This window comes from Furipterus horrens, unplaced genomic scaffold (genome assembly GCF_987537825.1).
Source record: "Furipterus horrens unplaced genomic scaffold, mFurHor1.1.pri manual_scaffold_5, whole genome shotgun sequence".
In the NCBI taxonomy this organism is placed as follows: domain Eukaryota; kingdom Metazoa; phylum Chordata; class Mammalia; order Chiroptera; family Furipteridae; genus Furipterus; species Furipterus horrens.
In genome coordinates this window covers 94,984,293-95,005,408 of record NW_028327175.1, presented here as the reverse complement: position 1 = coordinate 95,005,408, position 21,116 = coordinate 94,984,293, and the positions used below count along the sequence as shown (strand labels likewise).

The window sequence follows — 21,116 nt, the reverse complement described above, 5'->3', positions numbered from 1 at the left end:
AAACACTGACCAACATCTTGCTGCGTGCTGGGTGCATAGACCCTTGGAACACAGAAATGAGCCCTTGAGGAGCTCCCAGTCTGGTGTAGCAGGTGGGATGATCAAATATCCAAGTCTGACACCTGGGACAGAGACCAGGGGCTGCAGGGGAGCCATCACAGCATTGTCCTTCCCTTTTTTCTTAAACCAAGAATCAATGCTCAAACAGAATAATGGGCAGGAGTTTTCCAAAGTATGGTTACCAGACCCCATGCATATGGAGGGCTTCAGAGTCCTGGGTCCCAACCCAGATCCACTGAGTCAGATACTCAAGGGTGGGACCCAGGGATGTTGTTTTTAAACAACAGTCCAAGGAGTCCCACTCAAGTTCAGGAGTCACCAACCTGTGCAAGGAGGGGCAATTTACCTAATTCCGCAGCTTCTGGAGCTGGGACTGGGGCTAGGAGAACCGATCATTTTAAAGTACGTGAAGTTACAGATGTGCTTAGCTTTACCCTTGCACCATATATCCTGGCCCTCCTAGAGGACATCTGGAACTACCCTATATTTTCTGACTGAAACAAATTAGGGGAGGTCTACCTTTCAGCATGAGCCTTCTTATATGGGGCTGGTCCAAGGTTCCCTCTCATTTAAAATAATCTATGAGTAAATGTTCATATTATAAGACAAATAGCAGAGTAAGCACACATGGACTTGATTTAATAACCATACAGAACAGAGGCCCTGCTATAGCCTTTTCATTTAAATTTCAACCAAGTGGCTTTCCCTGACCATCCATCTAAGCCAGCAACTCTCTTCCCCTCACTCCCCCTTCCTTTAATTTTCTTGGCAGCATCTGACACTACCTGAACTTCTATGATATGACAATCTGCTTGTTTGCTAAGAGACTGCCTCCAGGAGGGCAGGGACTTTGTTTCCATCCATTAAAGGAACATTTTCTATTTCTCCTTTTCTAGGCACTGAGGATACAGTGGTGAACGAGATAAGACCCATAGAACTTAGATTCTAGTGAGTGGAGAGAGATCAACAAGGCAAGAAACACAGGGTGTATCATGAGGAAAAAATTAAAGTGGGGAAAGAGGACAGAGACAGCCAGGAGGAGGTGGCCAACTGCATGGCGATGTGCAGGCCACTGTATGGATCCTGCCTTTGATTCCTAGAGAAGTAGGAGCCATTTCTAAGTTCTGTGAGGGGTGAAACCAGCAGCTTACATGTGAGGGGCTCACTTTGGCTGCTACTTTGCCAGGGCTGATGGGAAAGATCAGAAGCTCGGTTTTGTCTGGGTGAAGCTTGAGAGGTCTTAAGGACAGCTGGTGCTGAGGGGGGAGGCCTGGGCTGGAAACACACCATGGGAATCACCAGCACAGAGAGGAATTTAAAGTTTTGGTGGCGAGCGAACCTCCTAGGAACTGAGGTGAGCAAGTGCAAAGACTGAGCCGGAGGCACTGAGGAACCACCTGTGGATGCAACAGTGCCAAACACTGCGGGCACTCAGCAGATGCCTACTGGATCAGTGAGTGGGTGTTCAAATTAACCCCTGACACAGGTGGCACTGCCTCCATCTTTATGAAAGGAGAAACGACCCTCAGCTTGCACTGAAGGTACACTCATGCCTTCTGCTCATTAGCAAAATCAGACACAGATTTTCTGATGTCCGTTCTTTTACTCTGGCTTACTTAAATTCATGTTATGCTAATGGAATATACTGCTCAAAGTAATGGACTTTGCCTAGCTGAAACCTAAATTCCCACATGGCTTCACACAGGCGTCTAGGTGTGTGAGGTGCAGACCAAAGGGGACAAGCAGGCATCCTCTGTCCCTGGTGGAAGGGTTCATCTGGTGCAATTGACAGTGACCAACTGCTTCACTGCATCTACAGATCTGGACAATACCTGCCCTTGCCCAGGTCCAGCCATGACTGTTTCATGTGTGGAAGGGGTGGATTTTATGAAAACCACACAAGTAAACTGTTATTAAAAGACTATGTACGTAATGTGGTAGGCACTGTGCAAACTACTAGTGCAGAAAGTTAGGAGGGTCCAGTTTTGGCTGGCGAGATGTTGCTGACCTAAGTGGGTGCTGAACCTTTCCTGTGCCATGGTCCCTTCTGGCAGTCTGTGAAGAATATGGACCTCTTCCTAGAAGGATGTTTTAAGTACATAGGGGAACAATTATTCTGAAGTGCAGGTATTATAATATTAAAAACCCCAAATTTGTGACACAGGAACACATGTTCTTTAATGATGCACTAAGTAATGAATTTAGTGATGGGTCTAAGAACTATACTGACATTTTGAAGTAGCAATAAATATGAATAGTAATTGAGTATTTGCAACAATTATAATAATGTGAGGTGAAGATATCTATGATTTCCACTTGCAACAGAATCACAGGCCTGTACTTATTCTGGTTTGTTGACTTCATTTACAACAGAAGAAAATGCTACATCACAGCTGGACTTTAGTGAAAATAAAGATGTATGTTCTTCAGGTTCAAATTCATGATTCGCCTGAGTTCCCTCCATGGGTTGGAGAGCCTGAGCCTCCTCACATGATGCAGTGGCTTGTGCAGGTAAGTGTGGGTGTAGGAACGGGGCAGAGAGGGGCTGGTGAAAAGGTTGTTAACTATTAACTAGGATGTAAGGGGACAGGGAGCTTGGGAAAAGGCCCACAATTCCATAAGGGAGTTAGAGTTGACATGAAATGAAGCTATGAAGGCAGAGCTGCATCATGAAGTGCCTTGTGTGCTATGCCATGATTTTTCAATGGAGGCAAAGAAAGTCATGGAAGGATTTTAAGGAGGGCAGATTATGGCAGAATCAGATTTATATTTTACAAAGATACCTTTGGCATACTTGGAGGCTAGATTAGTGTAGGTAAAAACTGGCAGCAAGGAGATCTTTTGGAAAGATACCGAAGCATCCAGGCTGAGAGATGAAAAGAGCCAAATTATGTTAGTGGCAGTGGAGACAAAAAAGGGAGGGATGCAGAATGTCTCAAAGAGGTGGAATTAATATGGATTAGACAGGAGGGGTAACAAGAATCAGGAAGGACCCTCTGTCTCTGGAATAAAGGAGGACCACGTATGCCTGCAGGAGGGAAAAAAACAGAAGGAAAGCTGTTTGTAGGAAGAAAGTTATGTAGGATAATGAGTTCACTTGCGTTTGAGAGACCTATGGTAGAATTGTCTAGTAAGTAGTTGAAAATATAGGACTTTCTCTATTAGGATATTAAACCTTTTCTTATTGTTTTGTAAAGGCTCTTTATATATTCAGGCTCTTTCTCAGTTATATACAATGCAAATATTTTTGCCAGTTCATCCATCGATCTACCCCATCCATCTATTAATCACCAGAAAGCTGTGAATTTCCCTTTGTGATTTCTACCTTGGCATCTTGCTTAGAAAAAAATTTCCTACCCCCACATTATGTAAGTGTTTGTCTAAAATTTCTCCTAGTGTTTTTGTGGTTCTGTTTTTTTACATTTAAATATTTAAAACATCTAGACTTTATTTGCAGCTAATTATTGTGGCATCATTTATTGAAGATTCTATCCTTCTCTAACTTATTTAAACTCAAACAATTTTTATATACATCTTTATCTAAACTTTTCCTCTTTAATTTTTAAAAATACAGAAAGCTACCCAAGGAAAGAAACCAATCAACCATATGTCTACACACAGAATTAACACAACCAGTCCATTATCCATTATCAATGACAAATTCTGGATTACAAACTTCATTTGTGCTTTCTATGGAAAATGAAGAGTATCCAATAATCTTTATAGTCTTCAAATCCCACAAATTGTAAAGCCTTTTTAAGGGTAGAAAGATCAGAGAAATGCATGGATGTGAAAATAGTCAAATGGAAGATAAATGAAAAGGTAAAAATATATGCTAGCCAATAAAATTTCAAGAACATGTTCTGCTTTTGTGCTCCAGGCTATTTTGATAACATTCCAAACAGTACATAATTTAAATTTTTTTCTCCCAACTCCTCTAGGTTTACCTTTAGGGAAATTAGAGGGCACACGTTCAGTCATTCGGGGGTTAATTCTCACTGATGTTGAATGCCTGGAGTCTTTGCTCTGTTCATCAGAGCATTAAATCTGAAAGCTCAGGAGAGCAATGCAGCCAGGCTGCAAGAGTGATGCTATAAAGTTCTACATTAAAAATTCATATTGCAGGCTTGCCTCAGAACTTGGCTCTGTCTGGAAGGAAAGCTCCAGGAGAAATATGAGACACCCCACTGTCTTTCTGGCAATTGGAGACATTCCTCAACAAACAGCACCTCAGGAAGAGAATGAAAGGGCAAACAAGCCGTGAAGGAAATCAATGAGTTCAATTAGCTAGCTCTCCCTTGCTTTCCTACAGCAAACTTTTCATTCTTAAAACTGGTTCAAAAAGTTTTTCTGATATCCCAGAACAAGAGTCCTAGTCATCCTTGCTGGTGCCCAGATGTTTGGCACCTCTCTTAATTTATTTTACACCAGCCCAGAGAGTCCCAAATTCTCCCAGCCAGATGCAGCCAGATCTCTCCTGAACTCTACAAGTCACCCCGATGTGTGACTGGAGGGAACCACACATTGAACAACTTGTCTCACTTTAGAAAATGGGCCCCGAACAAAAGTGGCATTTAGATTTCAGAAGACAGTTACTCTGTATTTATTAACCTCCAGAGTTGATCCATTTAGTAGGGAAGTAACAGCTTTGCAGTGGTTTGTACTCTGAACTTTTTGCCCCCAGTATTAGCAGCACCCAAATGGAGCTGTATATTCAGAGTCCCTTGGGAAGTTGATGCAACATCCTCCTCCAATACAAAGAGCAGGTCCTGAGAAACAGACGGACAGATTTTTACAAATTCAACATGAAAAATGATAGGATTCTTTAGGATTGACACAAACCTTTTACTGGGGGAAGTGAACCAGTATTTTTTAAATGGGCCAGGTAGGATGGTGGGGGCCCCATTGACGGAGGGCGTGTGTGCAGATCCTGTGCCAGGCACTTTGTGTGGTGTTACTTCAGTTCACTTATTAGGAAGCTAAGGCCTGAGGAAAGGAACAGTGCCCTGCCCAAGGTGATTCCACTCACACAGTCAGGACTCAAACTCCACAGTGACCCTGAGAATGGTGCTCTTCCTCCACGCTCACACTGTCCGCCTACCTCCTGGATGGCCCTCTCCTGAAGGCCACTCCACACACAGGCTGCACAGACTCTTAGATTATACATCATTCAATCTAATCCTCTTGTTTTGCTAATGAGGATATTGCCACCAAGGGAGGGAATTTTGTAAGGCCACAACTGGTGACAGATCTGGAGGCTCTATGATCTGCACTGTCCACTGGCCAGAGGAGGCTGTGATGTTTATAATGTCACACAACGGTAGTCTGGTAATGAGGCTGTGTGCCAGTGCTGTTGGGGGCCCTCAAGGTATGCTGGGATCCAAACTCTCATCTGATGATCACAAGGGAAGCCCCTAAAGATGCCACAGCCACTGGCAGACTATAAACACACAGAAAGACAGAGCTAGTGTGAAGCTTCCTAGTTTAAACCCTGTTAAGCAAGGACAGCAAGGTAATAACAAATCAGGCTCCAAACAATAGGAAAATCCATGACCCTCTTATGATACACTCATCCGATGGAACATTGTGCAGTGTGCTGCTCAGTTTCTGAAGAATAATTCATGACACAAAAGAAATAGTTACATATCTAGTAAAAAAAAAAAGGAAATGAAAACTGTCTATTAGTTTGATGCCATTTGTGAAAAGGAAAAAAAACAGCACTGTATAGAAAAAAAAGAGGACAAGGAAATATGCCAAAATGCCAACATCAGTTATCTCTGTAAAGCGAGTGATGCTCTGTCTTGTAAAAGACTTCAGAATTTTCTAAATTCTGTATAATAAACAGGATGCTTTAGATTAAAAATAATAAATGTCATATAAAAGCAATTAGTCTTCATTGACTTGAGGGTATTCGATGGCAAGGATAGTTTCTCCCTTCTGCCAACTTCTGCCTCCCTTCAAAAGGGCCTGACTGATCAATATGTGCCAAAGCACGTTCTCCTTTGTCACTTTAGAAGCAGAGGAGATGTGCTGCGTCACAATGACCTGCACGGCCACAACCCTCAGCAGCAGCTGGGTCCCCGTGGTGAGTCAGAAATGCATGGCTTTTGCAGGAATTTCACTGGGGGCAGAAGGTGGAGTGAACATTCAAGGCTGGGCCTCCATCATAATTCTTTCTGGGAGCACTTCAAAGGTTCAAATGGATTCCTTAGTTTGCCCTTACGGAGAGCAAACAACCTCACTGGTCATTCTCTGCTGCTATACCCCTGCCTGATCTGCCTGTCTTCACAGTAAAGGCTCATGCTGATACATTAAGTCAACAAAAATATTATAGACGGTGTGCCAGCAACCATGCTAATGTGCATGTGGTGCACAGAAAGTAAGACAAGCGTCCTTCTCTGAGGAAGTTTGGTTGGCATCTGTCAATACTATGCAGTTTGCAGGAACACACCCACTCTCCTACTAGATCCCCACAGTCTGGGAAGCAGGAAGGCACATATTATAATGCCCATTTCAAAGATCATTATATTAACTACAATCTGCAAATTGATGTTTTCTCCCAACAGCCCCTTATCCATTTCCTTTACCTTCAAACTGCAAGTCTCCCAAGTTCTACCTTTATAGTGAAGCAGAAAAACTTTGAAGATCTCCAAAAAACCCAAAATTTTTATAAAACCATGCCAAACCCAGGTGACAGCCGATGAATAATGCCTTTCTCTACAATACCCTCTTCAAGGATGCTGAATTAATATCATTTTTATCTCTATATTCATAAATATGCTTATATATGCCCACACATACAAGACAGTTATATGTACGTATATATACATGTGTTTTTGTGCACAGAGTCTATGTGCCTGTGTGCACATCACATCTGTAACTAGCCCACCCCCTTTACTCCGTAGTTCTAGCACCATTTCAGGCCTTTAGCAAGATGAGCTGAGGGAGGAGTAAAGGTTGGCGCTTCTCATTGATGCCTTGTAATTTCTAGACCAGTGTGGAGGTCCGTGAAACAGGTGAAGAATCCTTGCACTCAGAAGGATTTCTAGCTGAATTTGAAAATAAGAAGCTACTTCCTTCTTTCTGCACAACCCCCTGGACTGGAGAAAACTCCAGATCAGGGCTGCATTGCTTAGAGAAAACAAAATAGCTGTGTCAGTGCAAAAGTCAAGGAAAGCTCTTTAGGGCTTGTCGGCATCAGATTTTAGGTGTGAAGCACAAGACTTGTAAATAGGGAAAAATCCCAGGAATTTTACAAAATGCACACACTCTTTTAGAGATAAGATACAGGGGGAGAAAGTTCTTCAGTACTCCCTCCAATCTGCTTCAGTTATTTCTAAGGTTAAGGGACACTAGGTTCTTTATACAGGTCTATGCCCTGGAAACCATACAAGTAGCTGCGCTTCGCTATTTTTAGGGAAATTAATCTAACCAGGATAATTACAGCAACCCATACTGGAAACTGATGACTAATCAAAAGAACAGGAAACAGAAAATTTTACATTCTTAAAGGTACAGCAGAGACTCTAGTTTAGGACAGTGAATTTGGTCTTTTCAAATTCAATCGGGGGGAGGAAAATTGGTCTAATAAGATTATCAAAAACTGTGTGTGAATCTCAGTCTTCCTCACCTGGGCTCTATCTGGCCCAGTTGCCCAAGTCTTTCAATCGACTGGGCCACACCAGACAGGGCTTTTTAAAAAAAAAAAATTAATTAATTTTTTCCAGGTCTTTTCATGTGTAACTGTAAAAAGAAAAATAAAAGTCAGTCCACTCAGGTAAATCCAGCGGAGCCTGTGGGAGAGGGACACAGACTAGAAATCCTTCTGGGAAATTTTATCGCACGGACAACACGCAAGCACCACAAAGGCACGTTACAGGCCACCGTGGCAATGTGCCAACGGCACTGCATTTCGAGTCCAAAGGACTAGATATGGGGCCTGACTGTGTGTCCTGCGACTGTTCCCCCGTCTATGCAGTGAGCACGATAAAGCTTTCTCAATGATGGTGGGAAAGAGTAAACAAGATACCATGTAAGAAACCACCGTGAAACAGTCCAGAGTGATCTGTATGCACAGAAGGTATCTACCCTACCGCCCTCCCATGACATTTCGAGAGTCCTGTCTTGAGCTGTTGGTTTTGTCACCTTTTCAAATTGCATTGCAGGTCCTCCATGCCCCACTGCTGGGCACGGAGTTCCCTGTCTCCAAAATGCGGACCACAGGCTCCACGGAACAATTTCAGTAAAGCCTTGAGCCAAGCTCACGTGGGAAAGTTTTCTGCTTTCTCAGAGCATATTGCATTTTGTGGTGAAATACTGGTTATACACGTATCCTTGAAATAAAGAAAGCACTCTAAAATTAATCCAAGTGAAGTTCCTCATAAATGTCTCTTTTGTAATGCAGTGTGTAAGTAGCTACATGTATATACAATGTAGCTCTTTTTAAAAAGGAATACAACATGAGTAACCTTAAGAAATATGAATTTTACTGGCAGGAAAGGTTTGGGAGGTGCAAATTCTCCTAAGACTAACATTAGCTATAAAAAATGTAGTTTTTCATTGCAATTCAATATTTTCTTTCATCAGAGGCTCAGTGCCTCAGCCCACAAGTTAAGAGGAATGTAATAAGCTGACTGTCTGTGTTATAACTGAGCTCCTTTTGCAACCAGGATTCTGGGGGACAGCAAAGAGGTGGCTGTGGAATTGAGCTAAAATGGGAATTCCTGCACTTTTGCTCAGAACGCTAGTGTCCTGGCTGGGAGAGCCGCGTTCCTCCTGCAGTGTGCAGCAGCAACCTAAAGCTCAGCACCAACGAACAGCTGCGAAAGACGGACGCAGAGACGAGGGCCTGGGTGAGGGGGGCTAGGCCTCTCTCTGGGTCACTGCTGCCTGCCAAAAGCAGCCAGTCCACCTGCAAGCCTACCTGGGGAACCACTGCTTTGCTAGAATCTCCAAGTTCAAGTCATTAGTGCGCTAAGTCTCCATTTGCTAAGAGGTGGGAAGATCTGTACACAGGGTAACCATCTGAGGAGGTACTTTTTTAACTTAAAAAAAAAAAAAAGCAGAGAAATAATTCATTTATTTAACCCAGAAATGGTTATAATCTGAAACCCTGCAATCTTATTACGCAACAACTGTTTTGGCAAATGCCGCTATGTTCCAACAAATATTAAACTGTGCTTGCCATTTGTCTAAGGAATCTTGCATTAATAAACATGAAGAAGAACACTTTTACCTCCCACTCTCAATGACAGGACCAAACAAAGGCCAGCTGTATTCATCAATGGGTCCTTGTTCTGCACATAAAGGCTAATTACATTTTGCTTCAAGCCTACACATGGAAAACTTTACTGCTGCCATCCCCGTCACAGGCAGCCCGTGCAGTCCCAGCTGAAGCAGGGTGACAACTGTACACAATAAACAAGGGTCTTGGGACAGCCTTGGTGCCATCGACCTGCAGGCTTCTTTACAAAACGGGGGTGAGGGATGGTCACCTCGGTGACATCTCCCAGTGACAGAGAAGCAACACGTGCTTTTTAAATCTCATGGGGGAGATGATGTTATTAAGGTCAGACTTCTTCAAGGCCTGCTAATTTCAGAAAAGCACCCCACGTGCTAATGCGCGGTCACCAGGAAAAGCTGCTATTGCTGGCAGCACCGTCACTGTGTGCTAGGTGCTGCATGCACACTTTCTCATTACTGTCCACAACTACCCCATGCCTTGGCTTCACTATCATGCCCATTGTGCAGGTGAGAAAAATGAGATATAGAGGGTGATGAGCTTATCCCAGGTCACACAGGGAGAGTGAGCAGTGGACCTCCGCAATCTACTCCCAGGTCAGTCTTCTTTAAAGCCCATGTTCCCCTATTCTTCTCCAACCCCCTCTGACGTTCTCTGTCAGCAATATATAATTATCTCTCTTTTTGAATAGAGAAAATAAATTGTTTTGAAATGTTTTAAGACCATTTGTGTAAAGATTTGCCCCTGGAGGGCTTATATTCACATGTACCAATGAAAAGATGTCTGGTCTAATAAAATATATGTAGGTTGGGGCTGAAGTAGATGGCAGAGGGACAAACCTTCCCTAGGAAAGAAAGGGGGAGAGGAATGAGGAAGGGGAAGCTGCACGTGGGATCTCCAAGACTGAAGCAATTGCCTCCAAAGTTAAAAGAAAGTAGCAATTATTATCTCAGTCCGTTCTCTACATTTTTTGTGTATTACTTACTCTGGGAACCATTTACAGCAAGTGTTTGGCCCTGGGCTCCTTTTTGTTAGTAGTCGCTCATCTCTGAATTGTGAAACACCTGATCCCTGTCTGAGCCTAAGTCCAGTCCCTTGGCACCCACCACGCCCACCTTGACCCTACAGAGAAGCCATTTGGGACTTCTGGCTGGTCCTCTAAAAGAGCAGCCTTGCCAGCCTTTTGTTTTCACAAACTGACTCCAGAAACCCCTCACCTTGACTCATTTTTCAACCTCAAATTACCCATCAGCCCCTTCAGAAAGGCTTCCTTGACAATTCTTTCCTTTCGCTCCAGCTGGGTGAGGTCCTGTGCTGGACACCTGCCATTTACATCCCCAGCTCCCTTTCCCCCATTTCCTGAGGACTGCCCGCTGGCTTCTAAGTTTGCCATGAGGAGTCCTGGCAGGGAAAGGGCAGAGGGTAAGGCCAGGGAGGCTCTGGCCAGTGCCCGCTAGGGATGCTGCATTCCCTCTGTGGTCCCCCTGGCCCACGCCACAACAAACGGTCCAAATGTTAAACTCTCTGATTATCCTAGCTGGAGTGTGCTGTCTCTCTTCTGTAGAGACCCTGACTGGCACAGGTGCCATGCTAACTCGTCCCCTCTATCATAGCAGTGACCACACTGTACTGCAGTGGCTTTTTTCTCCTCTGAGCCTTTTATCCCAGGCTTTCCAGAGCCCAACGCGGGCCTAGGCTCAAAGGAGGCCTCCAGGAGTGTGCCTCCAGGAGTGTCTGTGGTATTAATGAGCAGATGTGTTATTTTTGAATCACGTACATCATGTACCTGGCAGGCTTGTTCTCTCCACGTGCACATATGCACACCACACCCTGCCTACACACTCATCACTGGAGAAGACGAGAATTTCCTGCTATGATCACAGGAGATAGGGGGACACACCCCAGGAGCACCCATGCCCCTGTCAGCAGTTTGTAACAACAGCCAGTCCCGAAGCAAAGCATTTTCATGATGCGTAATTGACCCCCATACATTTTGATTCAATTTTCTGGTTCTGGTTGAAAGAAGTGAGTCAGCCCGCAGCATTAGCCTGGCCTTATAGTGAGGCCAGAAGAGGATGGGGACAGGGGCTAAGGCATCCCTTCTTCTCTGGTTCTGGCTCCCAGTCACTTCCCCAGCCACCATGTTCCCTAGAGAAGACGAAAACCTGAGAGTAGAGGAAAATTTAAGTCCTTACTAGATGGCTGTTCTCTGTTGCTTCTTAGTCCCTAAAACAGAGCAATCAGATGGACAAAAATTTTCCGTGTGGCTTCTTACAAGCCCAGTAAGAAAAAAAAAAATCACTCTAAACCAGGCACGGTATTTAGCCACCAAGTGACAAATACCATTCTTTGCTCTTGAGTCTGAACAGCTTCAGTGGACACTATGTCATCAGGCAGTTTCTTTTCCCCAAGTAGGTGCATGCCCATGGCTGACAGCACCTTTCCACATTGCACGGGGAAAGCACGGCAGGAGACATCGCCTTCTGGAAGTTGAATTTTTGCAACACTCTCAAAGCAGTGTTTTTCAAAATGGTTATGATTGGTATCCACAGGAATAATTATATTTTGTATTGCGATCCTGGGAGGAGGGTGGCACTATTTAGCGGCAATCCCCCAACCCCGCCCCTCCACTGAGGCCCACCAAGGCCCTGTGTGAGGGAGCATGGCAGAACTTTCTTCATGCAATAGGACACCCAAGAGACATAGCCAGGGGCACATCGGTTTTTGCGGGGGATGGGAAGAGGTTCCCAGAATAGGAAAAGGTGGTTCAAACTCTAGCCTGGCATTGCCCATCTGGACTTTAGTGGAGAAGGCCATGGCTAGGAACAATCTCTGTGGCTTCTTCCCCTTTCTTGACTTATATCAAAATTATTTCTTCTTTTCTGGTGTTCTCTATGGAGGGTGGTCTGACAAGAAGTGATCCTATGTCAGATCCCTGATTTCCTTCTCACAAGAGCCTTGTGTGACACACCTGACTAAATAGGCACATTCACTATATGTACACACCTGCATAGGGACACCAGTGTTTTAAGGTGTGACTTGAACAAATAAACCCGTGTCGGGATGAAGGACACCGGCACGGGTGAAAGGTGAAGTGATTCATCCGTACAGACCAAGCAAGTCCCATGTACCCCAAGCAAGTCCACAGGCTGACTCCCAAAATTTCTTAGAAAAAGAAGGTACAGTGTTAACTAGGCTTCACAAAAATTACAAAGAAAGTTTCAGGTGGGAGGATTGCTCTGCGAGCCCCGTAACCTGAGTATTAAACAGACACAGACAACGCATGGATATGGCACTGTATTCCTTACAGCAGCAGGTCAGAGGCCAAGAACCTCCTAAACCCCGTGCCACCCTGCAAAGCCAACAGACAGAAGGGAGAAGCAGGGGAAATCTTTTATGGATTAGCAAAATCAGGTGAGGCCTCAAGCCAGGCAGAGACTTACTTGGCAGTAATTTCTTCATCATATTTGGTTTTCAGGTCAAATAATTCTGTTCGAGTTTTTTCCAGGGCTGAAAGGCAGAGGACATAAAACCATAATATAAGACACTAATTGTTTTAATTAAATTTAAAAAGGAACAGTACAGAAGTAACATATTCTCATCTTAAGAGAGTCAAAAATTACAAAAGTATATAGAATGTAACAGAAAATCCCCTTTCACCTCTGCTGCATCTCATCCCATGCGCCTCCTTGGAGTAACCACTGTTTTATAGTCTAGTGTTTAGATTTTCTTCCTTTAGATATATTGTTATTGAAAAATATTTCCATGCACAATTACACATATATCTACATATTTTTCATCCCCCATAAGTAGGATGATACAAATATTCCCTGAGACTTGACTTTTCCCTTAGCAGAATGGCATGAAACTTCCCATGTCAGGACACAGGCAGCATCAGTGACAACACGCTCTGGTACAGAGCCTGCCTGCCACCGGTCAGGCACTCAGGCCTAGAAGTGGGGGACCTGGGGTAAGGAGCTTCGACATTACAACTGCAGATCGATACCACCCAGCTGGCCTCCCAAGGGGCAAATTACATTCCCATTATACTGTGAGTGTGATTATTTTCCTATACTCTCACCAACACTGAAGATTATCAATTAAAAACTTGATAGTCTAAGAGGCAAACTAATCTTTCACTGATTTAATTAGCATCTCCCAGACTATTAAAAATTAATGTTTTTTCATATGTGTATCAGCCATGTGCATTTCTTCTGCAAACAGCCTGTTCACATCCTTACTCCACTGCTCTACTGGATTGCTTATCTATTTTTATTGATTTTTAGGAAGTCTTTATATATTTTGAGTAGTATTCACTTGTCTGTTAAATTTGATTATTTCCCACATTTAAATATACAGTGCTGTTTCCCTTTAAGAATAAAAAGAAAAAGGAAAAGAGTAATAAAAAATTCAGCATAACCTTTTTTGCTACCTTTAAAATTGTGAAGGTCTGTTATTACTGTTCGCCTTAACTTCACTAAGGGTAGAGATTAAGTTTTTCTTTTCCTAATATTGCTCCAAATGAAGTGTCAGTCCTTGACAGTTTGGTGATTTAGATGTGTTTGTTGGAAAAAGAGCAGGAAGAAAGAATGGCTTGTAGAAGGGATGAAAATGTAATTCAGATCCTCCCACCTTGACATTAACAACTCAGTGTGGGTGAGTGACTAAAAGAAGTCAAGGTAGAGAAGATGGGGCTCTGTGAGGCATTCTGGAACGTGGGCTCCCTTCCCTCCTCCAGGCTCACTAAGGGCAGGGCAACAGGTATCAGAGGGGCCCTGGGGGGACCTGGAAATTGACCAGACTTCACCCACTTCAGTCTTTCCTGCATCAACTTGACAAGGATGAAGAATATCACACCTGTTTGCAGAGTCTGAACTTTATGTTCTGCTTCTTCCAGCTTTGAGGTGGTGGACATCTGTGTCTCATGCAGCTTTCTGAATAAGATAATAAAGCCAAATTGGTCATCTTGTTTACCAACACAAACATCTTGTGTGTTTTGGAGCTATGCCGATCAGCTATCTTCACCATAACACACAGAGACAGCAACAGGCACATGATCAGGTATCACTTGTAATGCCACAGCACTGTGGAGCCTGCTTACTGGTCTTGTACACCCCAACTTTGTACCCACATGTTACATAAAGTGAAGTGTGCATCCTGTGGGACTTGATGGGTGTAGAAGGTTATCCTAAATGTAATTTGTTCTTGAAATACCAGATATTAAAAAAAATCATCATCATGCAGTCATTGTTTTCTGAAGTTAGCCCAAGAAGAATGATACATTTAGATTTTGCTGACACAATGAAGGGATTTGTTGGAATAAAGGATGCACTAAGTAGATGTGACAGCTGTTCCATTTCTGTTCTAATGGAATGCGAATGCAACTGCCATACCTAATGGGGAAATTCTGAATGTTTTAAACTACATTCTACATTTCCCATGATCGTCAAATGAATTCCCTGGTCAATAAATAGCATTCCTTCCTCTCAATCTGCAGAAAATTCTCTAAAAATAAGTTTATTATTTTTACATCATATGGATATAACACATGCTCTCATAATAATAAGCCCAGGAATACAGAAAACTAGAAATAACAGTTATAAAAATCACTCAAATTTCCATCACCTATGGAAATGGATCGCTCACATTTTCACATACTTCAATTATAAAACTAATATATGCCCTGAGATAGAAAACAAACAAACAAACAAACAAACCAACCATAAATAGTGTAAGAGCATGGAAGGTAAAATGCCTTTTCCCTTCCTTGGTTCTATTCTTCCTGAGAAAGAGCTCTTTCATAGCCTTCTAAAATTTTTCTACATGTACAGAAATATAATGCAACATGCAATATACTATAGAGTAATATACCCTCATGTAATACACTACAGTGTTATGTAGACTCATGTAATACACTGCAGTGTAATATGCACTCACATGTAATATACTGCAGTGCATTACATGTACACTGCTCACCCCCTTCTTTTAGGACAAAAAGAATGATAGTACACAGGTTATTCTGAACTTACTTTTTCAGTTATTTTCATATTTGGGAGATATTCTACTCCAGCATATATAGTTCTTCATTTTTATTAAATAATTGACCTAACCGGGCCTCTACAAACATTTAGATTGTTTATTTCCACTAAACAGTTCTGCAGTGATCATCATGTAGATTTGTTGCATAATTCTGAGAGTACATCTGTTAGATAAAAACGATCAAAAGGTATGTGCAATTGTTTTTTTTTTTTTATATTGAGAAACTTCCTAACAAAGCAAACCTCACTAATTTAAACTCCCTTCAACAGTATGTGAGAGTATTTTCCTATGGCAACACTGAATAAAATTAAACTTAATTCTACTGCTGAGTAAAGCTGAGCATTTCTGTTGCATGGACTGTCTGCTTATCACCTTTGCAACCAATTTTTTGTCCTGCTTTAATTTTGTCTTATTAATTTGTAAGAGTTCTTTGTATCTAAAGAAAATTAGTCTCCCATACTTTTTAATGTGGAGCTAATGAATACTTCTTTCCAGTTTCTTGAAGTTTTAAAGATGCTGTTTATTGGTATTTGTTTTTAAAAAATGTTTTATCCCTGGCAGGTGTGGCTCAGTGGATTGAATGCTGGCCTGTGAACTGAAAGGTTGCCAGTTTGATTCCCGCTCAGGGCACATGCCTGGGTTGTGGGCGAGGTCTGTCCCCAGTTGACGCATGTGAGAAGCAACCAGTCAATGTGTCTGTCTCTCACACATTGTTGTGTCTCTCACACATTGTTGCTTCTCCCCCTCTCTTTCTCCTCCCTTCCCTTCTCTCTATAAATAGATAAATAAATAAAACCTTTAAAAAAAGTTTTAAGTTTTAGGTAGTTGTATTTAGATAATTTTCCTTTTATGTTTACAAATATCTCCACACTCCAAAATTATTAAATACAAAATATTTACCCAAGTTTATTTCCACTAAGTACATGATATAATCATTAATATTTAAATCCTAGACCCATTGCAATTTTTTCATGTAAAGAATGATGTAAAGAACTACCTTTGTCCTCCACTCCCAGTGGTCAGTTTATTTATATCTTTAATAGAATAAAATCCTTTTACCTAATTTGAAAAGTCAACTTAAAAGTATTAAACTACCATGAGTTTATTTCCACCTCTTTGCAATGTGTGAGTTTGCACTATGCAGATGGAATTACACTGAACATAATATTTTATCATGCATTTTTCCCTTTATATTATGTTGGATACATTTCTGGTGTTATTGCAAATTTTATGTATTATTTTAATTGCTGCATAATGTTCCAGTTAGAGATGGCCCATCTTTTACTGACCCATTTCTCGTTGGCAAGTATTTCAATTGGTTGTATTCCCCCCTCCGTCCATTATCAATAACATGGTGAGCAATCTCTTTGGGCATAAATTGCTTTTCTAGGAGGCATTGAGAGTCTGCTCATCTTAGAGAGCTCTGACTTCTCTGCTGGTGGCTGCGCTCAGCCCTGCACTCCCAGGGGTGTGGGTGTGATGTCCCTGTGCAGAGTCAGGCTTCGCCTTGGTCCTGAAGAGAGGACTTTGGTGAAGCCACGTCTGAGCACAGGGAGGCCAAGGCTGCAGGGGTGGGTCAGGCCTGGTCCTGCCTCAGGCTGACTAGGTAGGAGAGCCCCTAATCTGAGGCCCATTTCTCCATCTGTAAAATGAGATGTCCACTATGCAGGACTGTTCTGGACTCAGCAATATGTTCCAAGAGGGCCTGGCAGGTGCAGAGTAGACACGAGGTGAATGAAGCGGTAGGCTTCTTTCCTAAATGAAGCCGGCTTATGGTACTCCAGAGAGGCCTCAGTTGTACCCAAGATTTTCACGGAGCACTCCTTATAGAGTGCAAGTACACATAACACCAGGCCTGGCTTCTCACTGGATCACACCTTTAGTGCCTCTTGTTAAAGGATACACAGATTTCTTCATGACTGGTAAAATACAGATTTTATATTTTGAACCTATCAGAGTTCTAAAACCCAACTTATGTCCTTACAGTTTTTACGAGAAATCTTTCATTAAATCATCACAATGGTGAAAAACTAGCCCACTATTTGTGGAAGAGTTTTGGGTGAAGGAGGCATTAAGAGATCTAAAACTCCCAGCAGTTGGATGGGCCATTAGCATATTTTACTGATACCAGCTCCTATGTGAAGCACTGTGAAGTAATAAAAAGATGTATAATTGCCACGTGTCAACCATACACACTTCATGCTTAACCTCTCGACCCACATGGCCCAGAGAGACACACTCTGTTCCACTGACTGATACCGTCCACCAGTGGGGAAAGGCTGATACACTTCACTCAAGGTAGTCTCACACATTATAGAATAAGGGACACCTTAAGTTTCAAACAAAATTTTGCCTAGAGCCCATAGGATTTTGGTTTACAACTTGGGTGTATCTCACAGGTACATTTTAAAAACTGTCTTGTCATGTGAAGTTTAGAGGTAAAACATAAAAGTTCATTATGTGCAAACCCCAACACATGCTCACCTCTCCTTTTCTGCAAAATCATCTTGTAACTTTTGTTCTTTTTCAAGAGCTATAGTCTCAGCTTGATTCTTCAGAGTCTGCTCATATTCTCGGATTTTCTCTTTAAGTGCTTTTATCGTAACCTCTGCAGAAAGAAAAAAACTACAGTAAGAGAAGCACAGTTCCATATGGCTGTATACACGGGCTTTCGTAACTGAGCAGGATTGGTGTGTTTTAAACTTTAACTCTTCAACTCTGACACAAAATCAATGGTTACGATTCCCTTCAGAGACCTTTTACTCCCTAAATGTTAAATTGAACTTTAAACATTTAGGTTGAGGAGGATCAATGGATTTTGCTGGGAAGAAGAGCTATAGCTTCTCTAATACAACTTAAAGAAGGGGGGGGAATCAATGGTAAAATATAACATTACCTTATTGATGAGTCTTAAATTAGTCCTCTATTGAGGGAAATTAATAAAGTTTTAGTGTGGGTTTAAGTACTTTCTTACAATAAAAAAACCAGATCATAATTGTGTGCACATTTTGGAAGACACGGTCTTAGCTGAAGTCACATGTATCTACAGGTCCCCCTGGTTGTGGGCACACCTTTGCGGCGTCACAGTGATGAAACATGAAGCGTGCTAGGTGGATACAGTGTGCATCTCCTTGGCTAGAAGGGACCCACCCTGCACCTTGGGTGCAGAGAGCACCCTCCGCCCAGGCCAGAGTCTGGCAGACTAAGACTGTATATGCATAGCAGACAAACAGGGTCTGGGGCAGCTGCTCTTGAAGAAGGGTGAGTGAGGGTCAAGGATGTAGGCAGTGGTGCTGTGCAAGGAAGGAGCCCTGTAGTGCCTAGGTTCAGGACATAGGACCCTGGGAGGGCAAGCTGTCCCTGGAAAGTTCAGGCTGCCTCACCAGGAATGGCATGTTTACAGCTAGCACTTCAGTTACCCAAAATGGGAACGCCAAAGCACATACAACGAAAGGGCAGGGTTCTTACTCAGACCCATGGGTGGCTCTAGGGCAGGACCACTCCACATTTTTCCTCCCACAGATACCGCCATGCCTCTGTGTGCTGGACAGTCCCTGGCAGAGCACTGTGGTCCCAACTCCAAGGAGAGTGGAGCTCTTGGGGAACTACGCCTGCTATGCACAAAACTATCTCTTAGAAGGCAAAGCTGAGGTTCTTCGTGGCCCCAGCACCTGGGACAGGTGGGTGCTCTGGAAATGGCTGAGGCACAAATGAATGAAGGAGCTGAGGCTGGGTTGATAGGGTGAGGCCCAGACAGGGCTTGTGACAATGGGGGCTCATGAGACAATGTCACCTGCTGGATCTTTGTCCAGGTTAGAGCTGGGATTGGTGGCTCTTGGTCCTTCAGGTTGTAACTCATATCCACCTTTACTGCTGAGCTGCACAGACATGCTGGGCAAGGCAGGAGCACATCAACTGGGCATTTAGTATTTATGTGACTCAGTGGATAGGAGCTAAAGGCTCTTTTGATAAAAGAAGAATTTGGCCCTTTTTATTAAATGGAACCTAGAAGGTTTTCCTTAGAGGAAAAGAGAGAATTAAAACTAATGACCCTGTCAGAGCATTTGAAAGAGGAATGGGGGATTTCTGCCTTTTGGACTGGTTATTTGGGGCCTGAAAGAAATGCTCTGTGAGAATAATGGTTAGTGGTACAAACTACTGTCAAGACACACTGACAGGGCCAAAGTTGAGCATAAGCGGAACACTTCCAAAATGAACACCGAGATGGATCATCTCTGAAAATGCTTGCACATTCTTTAAGTCAATGGTCTATACAATGATGTGAACATAAAGCATTTCTGCATCTAACAATTGGTTGGAAATACCTGTACAGCCCCTGGATCCCAGTGCTCATTCCAATGGGGTTTCTCAGTGTGACACACCTATGCTTTTTTCAGAGGCCTCTGGGGCACTAGCTGTGTGCTCCCACCTGCCTGATGAGGTCTCTTTGACTCCCTCCAACCCTCTGCTCACTGATTGGCTGAGCCTAAGCCAGGAGCTGACTTGTCCTGAAGCCTCTGACTCTGGTCCCAGGCCTGGATCCCTACATTATGAGCAGGTGAGGAGAAAGAACACAGTGGCAGAAAGGGCACTGAAGTGCCCTACTCTAACTGGCTGTATCTGGGGTCCTATTTTACTAATTTTTAAATGGAGGGAAGAATTATAGCACATAATACATTCCTTTCCTGCTCTAACTTTTCATCAGTCTACAATATGAATGTGATGATTAAAATTAGTGATGTGCACCCCAACCCTTCCAAATTAAAATCATTTTTATATTGGGAAGAAAAGAGAGGAACTTGAATTTTCCTGGAGGCTGGAAAAATCTGTTAGATATCAATAAGAAAAGGCAGGGGGAGTTTTGGAGAAAACCAACAGTGTTCAAAAAGAGTAGCTGATCTTTACTGAGTGTCAGGAATAGCTCTCAATGTCTCACCTGCAGCTCATTTAACCACAACAATCCTATGTGGTTAGTATGAGAGTCCCCCACACAAGAAAATGAGGCTTATAACAAAGTGAGATCCCTTGTTCAAGGCTGCACAGATAAGGGGTGGCAATGAAGGAACTCAAATCAGGCCTGTATGCCCCGATTTCTTTGTTCTTAAGTCTTTGACAATATAATATGCTATTTCATTTCTGAACGCCCATCAGATGGGGCCTTTGGGGAGCTGCACACCTCATACTCAGTTATGGTCCCAGCTGGGCAACGGGCCATGGAGGCACTGATGCAGCAAGACAGGGCAGGGACGCTGGCACTTGCGCCATCCTCCAATGGAACAAAATGAAAACAAAGACAACACCAAGAATAAAATGCTAGAAGTCGCTGGGAGGAAAAACAAAACAAAAACAAAGCTCATTCGTTTTGCGTAGGGCTGCAGCGAAACCCAGGTTTGAGAATGCACAGGTTATCTTTCACCTGAGCATTTGGGTGGTTCTGAAAAGAAACAACTTCTGCTGGGGGGAAAGGCAGCACCTTCTCTCACCCAGATCCCAGCCTCATAAGTTCAACACCTCACTTTCCAGCAGGAAAAAGCTGCCCCTGAGTCCCAATGACTCACTGCTCCCTGTGGCACCAGATGAAGGTGGGGAGGTGGTGTCTCAGCTGTCCCCTATTCCTAGTCCCCTGAGGAAGGGGTACCTACGGGACTGCTGCCCACACTGCCCAGGACTGTACCTTCCAGTTGCTCATCATAGTCTCCTCCTACATCCTTCCCATGGACAATCCCTCCTTGCAAGCCTGTCTTCAATGGTCTCAAAGCCCAAGGACACTTTTAAA

General features: G+C 43.1%; 1 protein-coding gene across 8 annotated transcripts in view; it reads right to left on the bottom strand.

Moving 5' to 3' along the window:
• The window catches only part of CUX1 (cut like homeobox 1), a 362,525-nt gene that overhangs the window by 121,465 nt on the left and 219,944 nt on the right, over window positions 1-21,116 (bottom strand). For all 8 annotated transcript variants that reach the window (XM_090276816.1, XM_090276819.1, XM_090276817.1 and 5 more), the window contains exons 6-8: window positions 17,825-17,948; window positions 14,159-14,235; window positions 12,745-12,811 (exon numbers count right to left, since the gene is read on the bottom strand). In XM_090276816.1, the coding sequence (XP_090132942.1) occupies window positions 12,745-12,811; window positions 14,159-14,235; window positions 17,825-17,948 (268 nt within the window). The remainder of the gene's footprint in view (window positions 1-12,744; window positions 12,812-14,158; window positions 14,236-17,824; window positions 17,949-21,116) is intronic.